At 48.2% G+C, this 14034-nt stretch overlaps 1 protein-coding gene across 1 annotated transcript in view; it reads left to right on the top strand.

The window, feature by feature from the left end:
* Positions 1–4139: 4139 nt before the first annotated feature.
* The window catches only part of P3H2 (prolyl 3-hydroxylase 2), a 123467-nt gene continuing 113572 nt past the window's right edge, over positions 4140–14034 (top strand). The window contains exon 1 of the mRNA XM_081190103.1: positions 4140–5303. Coding sequence (XP_081046229.1) covers positions 4158–5303 — 1146 coding nt within the window. The 5' untranslated portion in view covers positions 4140–4157. The remainder of the gene's footprint in view (positions 5304–14034) is intronic.

The following is a 14034-nucleotide window of genomic DNA, read 5'->3' on the forward strand; positions in this document are numbered from 1 at the left end:
ACCTGGAACTCCAGAGGATTATTTGAACGAACAAAACATTATAAGGCTCTATTTTTTCTTTGTTTGCTTCCTGGACGAGGGGAGATCCGCTACACACACAGCAAGTTCCACTGGGTTGAGAGATCTTTGGAGGGGGAATTATAAAAGAAAAATTGAAAAGGTCATTTCTTGTAGGATGATTCCACCATGAGTAATTTCTTGGCAGGTCAGTCTCCACAGAGGTGAAAAGGGAGACATCAAGGGAGGCTACGAAATGTGCCGGCAGCTGAGGAAGGCTGGAAGGGGGTGCTTCATGGAGGCTTTCGTTTGGCTGGCCCTAATCCCAGGTGGTGAAGCTGAAGGGGGCCAAGTAGTAACTCCTTTAGATAGAGGAGTGAGATTCTGCGCCGAAATGAAAGAGGTCAGGGCAGCCAGAAATGCAAAACCATCCAAGATGTACTCAACATATACTGAGGGAGGCACCTGGAAGCAGGGATCCATGTTCTCTAAGTTGGGAAGGTTTAGGGGAGCAATTGCCAAGAAACAGATCATTTGAATGACACTGGGGGATTTTTCTTGGCTTCTCAACTGCACCCAAGCCCACCCTACTAAGTCAGTCAGGTTGCTCATGTTCTCCTCCTGCTGCATACTAAACGCCCCCCACCTCCGAAATGCATACTCTACAGCTGTGTTTTTTTAAAAAAAAACATTTGTTGCATAACCCTGTTAACTTGTAAGGACAGGCTTTCCCTAATTAAACCCACCCAGGTGGTATGAGGCACCTCCATGCCATAAATCATTCTCTCTGCAGGGGGTGGGAGTTGAGAAGGACTTGGCACCGCAGCGGAACTATTTATTTTTGCAAAAAGACAGAAGAGCATGCTGGCAGCTGCAGGGGCTGTTGGCTGGAGAACTCCACAGGCTGAATTTGCAGCAACTCCCAGTAGAGTTGGGAAAGCCCCCTCCCCCTGAAGGGTTGCTGGTGGTCAGTGACTCAGTGCAAGTCTCTTTCCTATGTCCTTGTGCATTGAGAGTCCTGATGTATCAATGGTGATTGATGGTTGCTAGCCAGAACAGCTATGCTTTGCCGTCCACAGTCAGAGGCAGTTGTGCTGGAAACCAGAGGAGAGCAGAGGGCTCTGGTGCTCAAATCCTGCTTACAGGCTTCCCAGAAGAGAAATCTGTTTGGCCACTATGAGAACAGGATCCTGGATTCGATGGGCCATTGCTCCGACTCAGCAGGGCTTTTTTTTTAAACTAAATTTTTATTAAAGATTTTTTTTTTTAATTTACAAAGGTGTGTGCAATGTCTCTCTCTCGTATTTTTTTTCATATAACATTTTTTTTTTTTTACAAATCGGTTTCATTTGTTGAGACATTGGGAAGAAAAGGGGGAAGGAGGTGGAGGGGGGAAAGATGAGTGGGGTCGGGTGGCAAAGTTTCTATTTTACTTAATATATGTGGGGTTTTGTGTCAGCGTTGCTTGTGCAGGTTCTCTGCTGTTCACTTGTGTTTCTTTGGTGGTGAGAGAGGTTGGGGTTGGCCTAGGGTGTCGCTGTTCATTCACCCATGAAAACAAAGACCACCACAAATGAACAGCAGGGCTTTTCTTATGTTCTGATGCTGCAAACATTTTTGAATGTGGAGATACAAAGAGGTGGACGGAACCTTCTTTCACGTGTGGTGGACGTGTAAAAGAGTATTGGGATATAAAAAATGTTTAAAAGTACTTTCCAAAAAACAACAACCAGAGTCCTTTTTGTTGGGGATAATTCAGACTGAAATTCCCAGGTGTCAAAAAATGTTATTTATGCATGCCACTACTGCGGCCCATGTTTTGTTAGCCCCAAAATGGAAAACGAGAGAGAGGTTAGCCCCAAAATGGAAAACGACGAATGGCAATTTAAGCTGACAGAATATGTTCAGCTTGCAGATTTAACATATAGAATAAGAGAACAAGAAGAACACACGTTTAGAGAAGACTGGAAAACGTTTATTGAATATATGGGAAATAATTGTGTAGAGCTGAAATCGCTGGCAGCACTAAGATAAATTCAACAGTGTAAATAAGTCTTGATGGATGTAATGATGGAATACTGAATGGTATAGTTTTTGTAAGATATGCAGGGATTTGTGATATGTAAAATGAACCATGGAAAGAGAGGAAGGGAAGTCATTGATATTTTAAGGTTGTAAAAATGAGTATTTTAAATTGTAAAACAGAAAATTTAAAAAATAATAATTATAGAGACATTTTTGAATGTGGATAAATGAAGCTCAGACTAGACAGCTTGTTTTTGGAAATCTGCCCCTAAGAAAATTTCACAAGGAAACTGCTTTTGTTGGATTCCACTGCTCTTAGACCTTAGAATCATAGAATTCACAGAGTTGGGAGGGACCCTGAGGATCATCTATTCCAACCCCCTGCGAGGCAGGAATATGCAGCTGTCCCAGACGGGGATCAAACCTGCAACCCTGGCATTATCAGCACCACGCTCTAACTAACTGAGCTCAGTTATGGGCGTAATTGTGTACTCAGGATTCAATCTCCTTGTCTTCAAGGGGTCTTTACTCCCAGGAAAGCATGCAAAGGATTGCAGCTTTTGTGCAGCATAAAGAATACTGGACATGGGAAGACACAAGAACTACCCACCCTGGAAGAATGGCAGATGAAGGTGATTGACTACATGGAATTGGCAGAAATGACTGGCAGAATCCGAGATCAGGGAGAAGAGGCGATGGAAGATGATTGGAAAAAAATTAAAGACTACTTGCAGAAATACTGTAAAATTAATGAATGTTAAAGAGATGTTGGATTGAAAACAATGTGGTATTGGCAAAAAGATTAATAAGAGTATGTAAATATGGATTGATAATGGTGGAAAATATATATTTATAATAGGTTAAGATGTTGAGTAAGGACAAATGACAGAGGGTAAGAACTTGCTGAACTAAATATTTGAACTGGAATACAAAAAGGGAGGTGTGAGGAGGTCAGGAAACTAGTAAATGAAGTATAAGATATGAAAATATGGATTTTTTTCTTTTTCCTCTTGTTTTTCTTCTTTTTAACTGTTTTTTATTCTGCATTTTTTATGGGTTTTGTTTTTGTATATTGGTAGCTCTCTTTTTTCTTCTTTTTTTTACTAGGGTAATTTTCGGTTTTTATATTCTATGTCTAAACTGTGAAACTTTTTATTGTTTGTAAAACTTTAATAAATATTATTTTTTAAAAAAGAATACTGGACATGACTGTACAGCAGTTTCAAGACTGAAATTTAAAATAAAAATAATAGCACTGCAATTGAAATTGAAATACTTTATTGTCACTTGCACAACTTGTATACAGTGAGATTACACGAGCACCACCCCCACTCAACTCTTAGTCTTAATTCCCCTCGTTCACTGACGCACACCCACCAAACCCAAAAGTCAGTTGCCCTGTTGTTATCTTTACATCCAGCAGCCTAACAGCCCATGGATAGAAGCTGTTCTTTACCCTGTTGGTGCGACTAATCATGCTTCTATATCTTCTGCCTGAGGGCAGGAGATCAAGAAAGTGCCGGCCAGGGTGGGAATCATCCCTGAGAATTTTCCTCACTCTCCTGAGGCAATGTGCAAAGATAAGGCCACTCAACTGGCAGGAAAGTCAGAGGCCAGAGTATGGGGTCCTGGTGGAATGAATCAGCGTGAGAAAAGTCCTGTGCTTCTGGACCCAGTCAAAGGGCCAACTGCCCCAGCCACTGCCTCTCACAGAAGTCAATGAGGTGCTTTTGGCAAGCCCAGAAGCTGGCCAAACAAATCTCTCTTGAGCCAGGGAGTTCCACAGGCTGGTAGCCGCAACACAAAAAGGTGTGTCAACATGTTCCTACCATACCTACTTGAGAGAAGGTGCTCGGACCCAGAGAAGAGCCTCTCTACCTGAGCTAAGTTGGTGGCCCTCATTTTAACTTGGCCTTTTTACGTTGCCAAACGCGCCCTAGGATCTTTCGGTTGCGGGTGAGCAGGAAATCCAAAAACCACCAGCAATTGATTTTTATTTTTTTTAGTTCTAAGCACATTTTGACGATTGTCCTTTCTATGTTTTCAGCTTGTTCTGATTTCTCTGCGCAAGCCGCCTTGCGTCCCGGCCCGGCAAAAGGCACGATAGAAATATGATAACGATATTAATACGAACGATGCTTTCCCGTGCCCTCCCGACGCCTTCTCTCTCCAGCACCCGCTGTTCTGAAGGAGGCAGGGCGGGGAGGAAAGTGGGAAGAAACTGCGAAGGGGGGAACCCCCCTTTCCCCCGCAGGTCAAGCCGCACGGCCGGCTCCTCTCTCTCCTCGCCGGTAGCCATCGAGGGACAGCCTCCTCCGCCTGCTCTTTCTCTCCGCCCCGCCGAGCAGGGCAGGCAGGCAGGCAAGCAGTCCCTCTGGCGAGCAGAGGAGGGCGAAGCAGGCAAGCCGCCCGCCGGGCGAGAGGCGCGCCCGGCCCTGGAAGCGCTGCCGGTTCCGGCGCAGCAGCCAGCCGGGGAGGAGAGAGAGCGAGCTTGGCCGGGCTGCAGACGGAGCGCTCCCCCCAGCGGCTTCTCGCTCGCTCTCCTGGCTCTCCTGCTCCGCTCGCAGCCGAGGGAAGCGCCGACGGCTAGCCTCTCCTCCCCCCGGGCATTCCCGGCCCTCTGGCCTGGGCGGAGGGGAAACCCCGAGGGGGAGGGCTCCACCTCCACCTCCGCCGCCTCCCTCCTGCCTTCCCAGGAGCGCCCGTCGCTCGACAGCCAGCTTCAGCAGCCTTCCTCCGCAAAGCATCCTCCGTGCGCCCCGTCCGGCGCGCCCGTCGCCACCTGCCCAGCCTCGACGGCGCGTCCCAGCCCGGAAAGCGGGGCGGCGGGGATGGCCCCCGGGCTGCTGCTCCTTCTGCTCCAGCCTCTGCTGTTGCTGCTGCAGCTGGAGGCGTCGGGGGCCGGGGAGCCGGAGCCCGGGCCGCCCTACGACGCGCTCTACGCAGCCGGCGTGGAGGCGCACTCGCAGGGGGACTTCGCCGGCGCCGTGCGCTTCTTGGAGGCAGCGCTGAGCGCCGAGCGCCGCCTGCGGGAGGCGCGCCTGGGCTGCGCGCTGCGCTGCCGTCGGGAGGCGCCGCTCGAAGACGCTGAGCCGCGAGAGGATGCTGCCCGGCGGGACCTGCGCTTCTTCGGCGTGCTGCTCCGCCGGGCGCGCTGCCTGCGCTCCTGCCGCCGGGAAGCGCTGCCCGGTGCGGACTCCAGACACGTCGCCAGCGACGAGGTGCGCGCGGATTTCCAGCGCAGGGTGCCTTACAGCTTCCTCCAGAGAGCCTACATCCAGGTAAGAGAGGGGAGTGCCCACGCCTGTCTATGCCTCACCTGCGCACCTTTGCGCATGGAGGATAATCATTGCGTTGTTGTTGATGTTGTTGATGTTGTTGTTGTTGTTGTTGTCTGTTGTTAATGTATTGTACTTATATTCTACCTTTTTCTCCAAAGAGCATAAGGATACATGCCCCCCCTCCTCCTTTAGTCCCCACAACAACTCTGTGAGGTAGGATAGCTTGAGAGGCAGAGAGTGGCCCTCAAGGTCACCACTCACTCATGGCTGAGTGTGTAATTTGAACCCAGGTACATTATCCCAGGAAGAGTTACAAATAAATTTGTTACATTTTTATTTCATAAAATTTGTACGCTGCTTGACTGTATAACAGCCACCTCAAAGTGGTTTATGAAAAAGATAAAACAATAAAATGATCCCTTGGAAAAATGAACAACGATAAATGAAAACTTTCAAATAGTTAATTTAACAAGAGCCTGAAGAATAATGAATAAAACTCACACCAGCCTTCTAAACATCTGAGTAGGCTCCTTTGTGCATTAATGTCTTGAAGCAGGTGTCAGAAAGAGGACAGTGAAGAGGCCTGCCTGAGATTAATAGGCAGGGAGTTCCAGTGTTTTAAAATAAAATGTTTAAAACAGTCAAAGCAGGTGACACCTTTTGACCTATCCAGGTATGAGGGTTGAGGAGCCTGTCTGGGTTATAGGGATCTGTAACCCTCTTTTTGGAACCCTCCTCCCGCGGCTGCCACCCTTCCACACATACAGACTGGTTCTGGCTGTCTTTGAGGCATTGGGAAAGGGCTGTAAATGGTTATTTACTTTGATTTTGTGGTAGTTCTGCTTCCAGGGAGGGTCTCCAACCAACATGAGGTGTGCTTTTTCCTTCAAATTGCTGTAGGTGAACCACCAGGGCATGAGAGACACTTTCCCTGCAGAGAGGGAAGTTCAGTGGGTAGAGCATCTGCCTTGGGAGACTCTCCTGCGTGCAACCCTGGACAGCTGCTGCCAGTCAGTGTAGACAATATGGAAGTAGATGGTCAGACTCTGTATAAGGCAGCTTACTAGGAGAACTCATATCCAGCCAAGGGAGTTGCCCTCATGCCCTGAGACTTCAGATCTCTCCCTCCTGCCTCCCATGCTGAGGTTCTCACCATCTGCTTGGAGAAGACCTCTCATCCTGGCTGTCCTTTGCCTTTCTCCACCAAGTCTTGCTTAGGAGGGACTAGCTATTAGCCATTAGCTAAAGTGGTGCTTCAGGTTGAGAACAGTTTCAGGTTAAGAATGGACCTCCGTAACGAAGGTACTTAACCCAAGGTACCACTGTAGTTGTTTGTTTCCTTAACATCAGATGGGAAGGTGTTCCACATGGTGGACACCACTACCGAGAAGGCCCTCTGCCTGGTTCCCTGTAACCTGGCTTCTAGCAGGGAGGGGACCGCCAGAAGTCCCTCAGCGCTGGACCTCAGTGTCCAGGCAGAACGATGGGGGTGGAGACGCTCCTTCAGGTATACTGGACCGAGGCCTTTTAGGGCTTTAAAGGTCAGCACCAACACTTTGAATTGTGCTCGAAAACATACTGGCACCCACCCTGTGGAAACCCTTCCATCCGACGTCAAGGAAACAACTATCTGACTTTTAAAAGACACCTGAAGGCAGCCCTGTTTAGGGAAGTTTTTAATGCTTGATGTTTTATTCAGTTTTTAATCTGTTGGGAGCTGCCCAGAGTGACAGGGGAAACCCAGCCAGATGGGCGGGGTATAAATAGTAAAATGCCTTCTCTTGTGGGGGGGGGGAAAGGCCATAAAGGCCACGCAGCCACCCCCAGCCTGGACCCCTCACAAAATCCACACGGTGCATTTGCCCTGGGATCATCTTATTTCCTTTAGTAGCGTTTCTGACATCTCTCTCCCTCCTCCTTTCACAGATGATCCCTTGGCAGGGAAAGGGATTAGGCCATTATTTTCTCTGTAAGTGACCTGCGGCCCTCCTGCTGTGGGTTTGGACTGCGTCTCGACCTGAGGGTTAAGTTCCCGAAAGCCGTAGAGGAAATGAGGTTAGGCTGGACTTCCTGCGGTGAATCCCGAACAATTGTTCCCTGGAGGGGTTCTGGCCGGCTGGCCGGCTGCTGATTATCTGTGTCCTTTCGCTTTCCTTAATCTGGTGGAGAAGAGGGGTGGGTTTCAAAGAGGGGAACGGGTGCTTTGCGCTCCACAAAACCCTGGATTACCCTTCATTTCTTTGCTGGCTCCCAATGGTTGTTTGGGAAAGGAACAGTTCATAATAAATCAGGATCCCCACCCCCAGTTTAAGATATTGTGCATTTCTGAAGCTCTCCCCTGGTCCAGAAGCCACAGTAGGCTTAGGCTGTGATCCTGTGCATAGTTTCTTAGGTGGAACCATAGATTTGTACGATGGGAAGGAACCTCAAGGGTCATCTAGTCCAACCCCCTGCAGGGCAACAGTCGCATCCGGTGATCTCATCCACCACCTCCTGAGCAAGTACGTTTCACTGTTCAGCAGATCTTACAGGCAGGCTGTGTGCACGCCATACGTTTAAAGCACCCTGCCCAAAGGATCATGGGAACTGTAGTTTGTTCAGGCTGCTGGGGGCTCTAGGTCTGTAGGCGATAAACTAAAGCGACGAGGATCTCTGGGGAGAAGGGGCAATGTGCATTATTATTATTATTATTATTATTATTATTATTATTATTAACGTACCTTTCATCATCAGGTCCCAGAGCAGGTTGCAACCATTCACAATTCAGAATTAAAAACAGTTAAAACATTAGGCTACATGAACCATTTCCAGCTGGTTCCAATAAGAACTGTGAACTTTTAAGAACTGGTGCCTAAGCTTGCATTTTCCTTCTCCCTCCCTGTCTCTTTCTCCTTATGCGCCATGACTAAACATTAGGAAGAACTTCCTGACAGTAAGAGCTGTTTGACAGTGGAATTTGCTGCCAAGGAGTGTGGTGGAGTCTCCTTCTTTGGAGGACTTTAAGCAGAGGCTTGACAACCATATGTCAGGAGTGCTCTGATGGTGTTTCCTGCTTGGCAGGGGGTTGGACTCAATGGCCCTTGTGGTCTCTTCCAACTCTATGATTCTATGATTCTATGACTTTCTGAGATACAGTGGTACCTCGGGTTACATACGCTTCAGGTTACATATGCTTCAGGTTACAGACTCCGCTAACCCAGAAATACTACCTCAGGTTAAGAACTTTGCTTCAGGATGAGAACACAAATCCAGCGGTGCTGCAGCAGCAAGAGACCCCATTAGCTAAAGTGGTGCTTCAGTTTAAGAACAGTTTCAGGTTAAGTACGGACCTCTGGAACGAATTAAGTACTTAACCCGAGGTACCACTGTATATGCTGTGTACTAGAGGCTGCTGCCTCTGCTCTCCTGGCTCAAAAACCTCCGCCAACCCTGCCCCATTGCCAACGTTCCCCCTTTAGACCTCACCCACCCTTCCCCTCACAACTTGCTCAACCCATCCTTTCCCATCCCCTCACAGCTCCCCAAATCTCCCCTCCCCTATAGCTTCCCCCCAAAGTCCTCACATTCCCCCCCCAATACTCACCATGTTCCTGCCACCACTTTGGAGGGCGGAGAGAATGAAGGGAGGATAGCAGAGGGGTGAGGGGAGTCAGAATGATTGACAGCTGGGAAGAATGAATGAATGAGAAATGCAGAGATCTGAAACATACATCTCTGGGAGCACCCCAAGCAGACCTGCTGTGGTATGTGGTCTGGTGGTCCCTGCCTGGACATTATCACCATCGTCACTTATTAAATGTATATACCACACTTCGTCCAACCATCCCAGGGCAGTTTACAACATAAGAACTTCTTTTTTATTGCATGCACATCCCACGTGATTCTAGAAAACGGTTCTCCCCCTCCTCATTTTGAGGGACGCGGGTGGCACTGTGGGTTAAACTACAGAGCCTAGGGCTTGCCGATCAGAAGGTTGGCGGTGCGAATCCCCAATATGGGGTGAGCTCCCATTGCTCGGTCCCTGCTCCTGCCAAGTTCAAAAGCACCTCAAAGTGCAAGTAGATAAATAGGTACCACTCCGGCAGGAAGGTAAACGGCATTTCCATGCGCTGCTCTGGTTTGCCAGAAGCAGCTTAGTCATGCTGGCCAAATGACCAGGAAGCTGTACGCCGGCTCCCTCGGCCAGTAAAGCGAGATGAGCGCCGCAACCCCAGTGTCATTCGCAACTGGACCTAATGGTCAGAGGTCCCTTTACCTTTACCTCCTCATTTAATTCCCAGAACAGCCCTGCGAGGTTGGTTAGGCTGTGGCGGCACCCAGCGAAATTTTCACAGCCGAGTGGGAGGGATTCGAACCCTGGTCTTCCAGGTCCCAGTCTGACGCTCCAACCGCTATGCCACACTGGCACCGTTGCAGATTTTGCGATGGCCCTGTGCCTGCTTGCATGAAGCGCTGAAGGTGTGACGCCCCGTGTCAAGCGAAGATACGCATCGGGGAGAAGACAGCCTTGGAGATGGCGAGGGAGGCTGAGTCAGGGGGAATTTTCAGAGAAGGTCCCTCGCAGGTTTTTCCTTCCCCCTTGGGCAGCCTCCTGTGACTCAGCAGAACGCTCGACTAAAAGCAACGAGAAGATCATGGTCACTGGTCCCATCACCTCCTGGCAAATAGAAGGGGAAGAAATGGAGGTAGTGAGAGATTTTACTTTCTTGGGCTCCATGATCACTGCAGATGGTGACAGCAGCCACGAAATTAAAAGACGTCTGCTGCTTGGGAGGAAAGCAGTGACAAACCTAGACAGCATCTTAAAAAGCAGAGACATCACCTTGCCAACAAAGGTCTGTATCGTTAAAGCTATGGTTTTCCCAGTAGTGATGTATGGAAGTGAGAGCTGGACTATAAAGAAGACTGATCACCGAAGAATGGATGCTTTTGAATTCTGGTGCTGGAGGAGACTCTGGAGAGTCCTGTGGACTGCAAGAAGATCAAACCTCTCCATTCTGAAGGGAATCAGCCCTGAGTGCTCCCTGGAAGGACAGATCCTGAAGCTGAGGCTCCAAGACTTTGGCCACCTCCTGCGAAGAGAAGACTCCCTGGAAAAGACCCTGATGGTGGGAAAGATGGAGGGCACAAGGAGAAGGGGACGAAAGAGGACGCAATGGTGGGACAGTGTTCTCGAAGCTACCAGCATGAGTTTGACCAAACTGCGGAGACAATGGAAGACAGGAGTGCCTGGCATGCTCTGGTCCAGGGGGTCACGGAGAGTTGGACACGACTAAACGACTCAACAACAACAAAAGTTTTGTGGGAATGTTTAAAGGTCTATCAGTTAAACATTTCTTCTCTTCCTTTGGAAACTTGCTCAAACTTTCCCCCAAAGAAATTCATGCCGGCACACCTCCGTTACACCCTTTTGACATTTTGCTTCTCCAGGAGAGATCTGTGGTCGTACGCTTTTAAAAATCACGCGCTGTTTACATTCCTCGCCGGATTACAATCAGGCCCCGTTTCATTTTGCTGTTTCTGTTTAAGCTTGCCAGTCTGCATGCAGGTAGACGTGGCGCCGTGGTCAGAGTGGGAGACCCGGGTTCAAATCCCTGCTCAGCCACAAACCGTGTTTTGCAACTGTGGGCTGGTCACAGTCTCTCAGCCTAACGTCCCTTGCAGGGTTGCCGTGAGGACAGCATGGAGAGAGCGGAGAACCATGTAGGGTGCCTTGAGCTCCTTAGACAAAATTATAAATGTGCTTCATTCTTTTTCTTAGAATCAAAGAATGGTAGAGTTGAAAGGGACCCCAAGAGTTATGTAGTCTGACCCCCTGCAATGCAGAAATCTCAGCCAAAGCATTGGGGGGGGGGGACGGACTGAAAAGGAAAGGCGGCAGTCCTTGGAAATGCATTTATTTGAACTATTGACAATAACTCAAAGATAAAAGCACATATTCCAAATGCTGACTCTCCTGGTTCAATCACAGGCATCTTCACTTAAAAAAAGAATTAGCTAGCAAATTATGGGAAAGGCATCCTGGAGATTAGTTGCTAGGTAGGACGCGGGTGGCGCTGTGGTCTAAAGCTCCGAGCCTCTTGGGCTTGCCAATTGGTAGGTCGCGGTTCGAATCCCTGTGACGGGGTGAGCTCCCGTTGCTCGGTCCCTGCTCCTGCCTACCTAGCAGTTTTAAAGCACACCAGTGCAAGTAGATGAGTAGGTACTGCTGCAGCGGGAAGGTAAACGGCGTTTCCGTGCACTATGGTTTCTGTCATGGTGTCCTGTTGTGCCAGAAGCAGTTTAGTCCTGCTGGCCACATGACCCAGGAATATAGCAAGAAATTAAAAACAAAAATCAAGGTAGGACAGCCAAATGAACGGAACAGAAATAAAAGCAAAAAACCTGAATGTTCTTTTATTGTTAGTTGCTAACGGCATTCAAATCTCTTTGGGGGAAGAGTGAGGTAATGTTGGGTTTAAAAAGGAGAGGACAAGTGAAATGAGGTCAAAATGTTGCAGAATCAAAAACGTATTTTAAGTGGTGGAGATGCAACACTCTCTCGGAGGTGACCGAACAAATCTTTCTTGAGGCAGGGAGTGCCACATGCGACAGGAAAGGTGCTTTGACATGTTTCAACTAGGCATCCATATGGTCTCCATAAACAGTTCCTCCCATTGAGTGCAGCCTGGCAGTAGCCACTGTCCCTCAATTCACTTGTCTGGCAACATTTTTTGGGGTGTTCCCAACTAGATGTCAAGCCAGACTGAAGTGCAACAACCATCCTTTGGAAAACTTTGCTCTGCTTTTTAAAAATTCTGTGTAATTGCTCGACTAATTTCAGAGCTTTCCATTCTTTGTATTGCCTATTGTTCCAAGTCTCAGACAACAATGTTGCAGCAAACCAAGGCATAATTCCTTTCGTAATAAGGAATCTGTGCTATTTGCTGGCATTTAGTTCTGGAGTAATCCTATTCAGCCACAGAGAAGTTCTGGCTGGCCTCGGTTCCTGCTGGAAACTCTCTGAGCAAAGCTGTCAGTCGGAGGACTCGGCCCTGGATAAATATCACCCTGCGCAGGATGGTTAAAATTAATATGGGACAAAAATAACCCACGAGGGACTAAAGATGCTTCAGTCTGGCTAGATGCATCAGAGAACGTTGGCCAACCATATGGAAAAAGATCAGAAACTCTGAATCAGCCAGACAGCTGCCATCTAGCATGCAAACATGCCAGACATCCAAAGGAACTTTCATTTGCAAATTGCTACATGCGCTGGGGCATGCTTCTTGAAAATGCTTGATCATATATAAACTATGGGGTGTAGTTAAACTACGGAACTCACATCCACAGGAGACAGGAAGTTCACAGAGGAGGAAGAGGGGGCTATTGATGGTCCTTCACAGTTGGAAGCAGCCACGCTTCTGAATACCAGTTGCTGGAAACCTCAGGAGGGGAGAGAGTTGCTTTTGTGTTCGAATCCTTCTTGTGGGTTCCCCTTTGGGGCATCCAGTTTGCCACTGTGAGAACAGGATGCTGGGCTAGGTGGCCCCCCACGGGCCTGATCCTGCAGGCTCTCCTTATGCTCGTAGCCCAATTCCTGGATATTGCATAGTGCTCCATGGGGATTTTGAAAGCCTTCCTCCGACCCATTCCTCCCTGTATCTCTTGACACATTCTGCTCCCAAACCACCTGGAAACATGAGTGAAATTAGCAAGCATTCAACCACAGATTGTTGCTGAATAAATGCTAACAGCCTAGGGGGTGAGAGATCCGACTGGCTGGTCATTGCAAAGGATTCCTGCATTGCAGCAGGTTGCCACCTTGTGCTCTCTTCCCACTCTACAGATCTATGATTCCCAGAGAGAGAGAGATTGCAAAAAATAGCAATAGAATAACAAAAGTTCCTTTAGAAACACAATTTACAAAGACTCATAATCTAGTCTCTAGAAACTTGCTATAACATGAAATAATAATAGGTGTAAATATATGATGCAAACTACTAATAATTATATAAAGCTTTATTAATATGAAATTAAGTGTTCTAACTTGTACAATGCAATTGTTTGAGAACCAAGGTACCACTGTATATAGAAATGAGCAAACCAGGAAAGCCCAATGTCCATCCAGTTTTTCCCCCTTTAATTTCTTTTGAGGCCCCCAAGAGAGTGGGAACCTAAGCTATAGCTTGCTTAGCTTATGCATAAATCCAGCGCTGGCAGGAGCAAGGCATCTGAGAAGCGTTTCTTAGCCGTGCCACCGATCTGAACCAACACCCCTCACTTTCCTTTTATTTTTCCATGTCAAGGAAATCATTAACAAGCTGTGCAGCAGGCGGGCATCAAAGGATTTGGGGTCAGCCACTAAATGATCACAGTGGTCGAAATAGCCTGGCTGCCTGCCTCTCCCCACAGGGCCTCCCTGGGCTGCCCAGCATATGAAATGGCCTTTTATTTCCTGCTTGGGGCAGGAGGCAAAACCCACGCCTTGACTGGCGAATGTGGCTGAATGTGGCCTCAGCCTGTGGGAGGGCGAAGAAGGGTGAAGAAATGCCCCCCCCAGCTTCTCCTCCCTTTAATTTTGTAACAAACAAAAATCTTCTCTTATTTCCTTATGGGGGACACAAGAGCCCTTATAGAGTCCTTTGTAGGTTCTCCATCAGTCGGAGAAAATAACAGAGGCCAACCAGAGAATATTGAGAAGCAAAGCAGCTAGTAAGCCTGATCTTTATTGATTCTGTTGCAACAGGGT

The sequence above is a fragment of the Podarcis bocagei genome, assembly GCF_964188305.1.
Source record: "Podarcis bocagei genome assembly, chromosome: 4".
Lineage (NCBI taxonomy): Eukaryota > Metazoa > Chordata > Lepidosauria > Squamata > Lacertidae > Podarcis > Podarcis bocagei.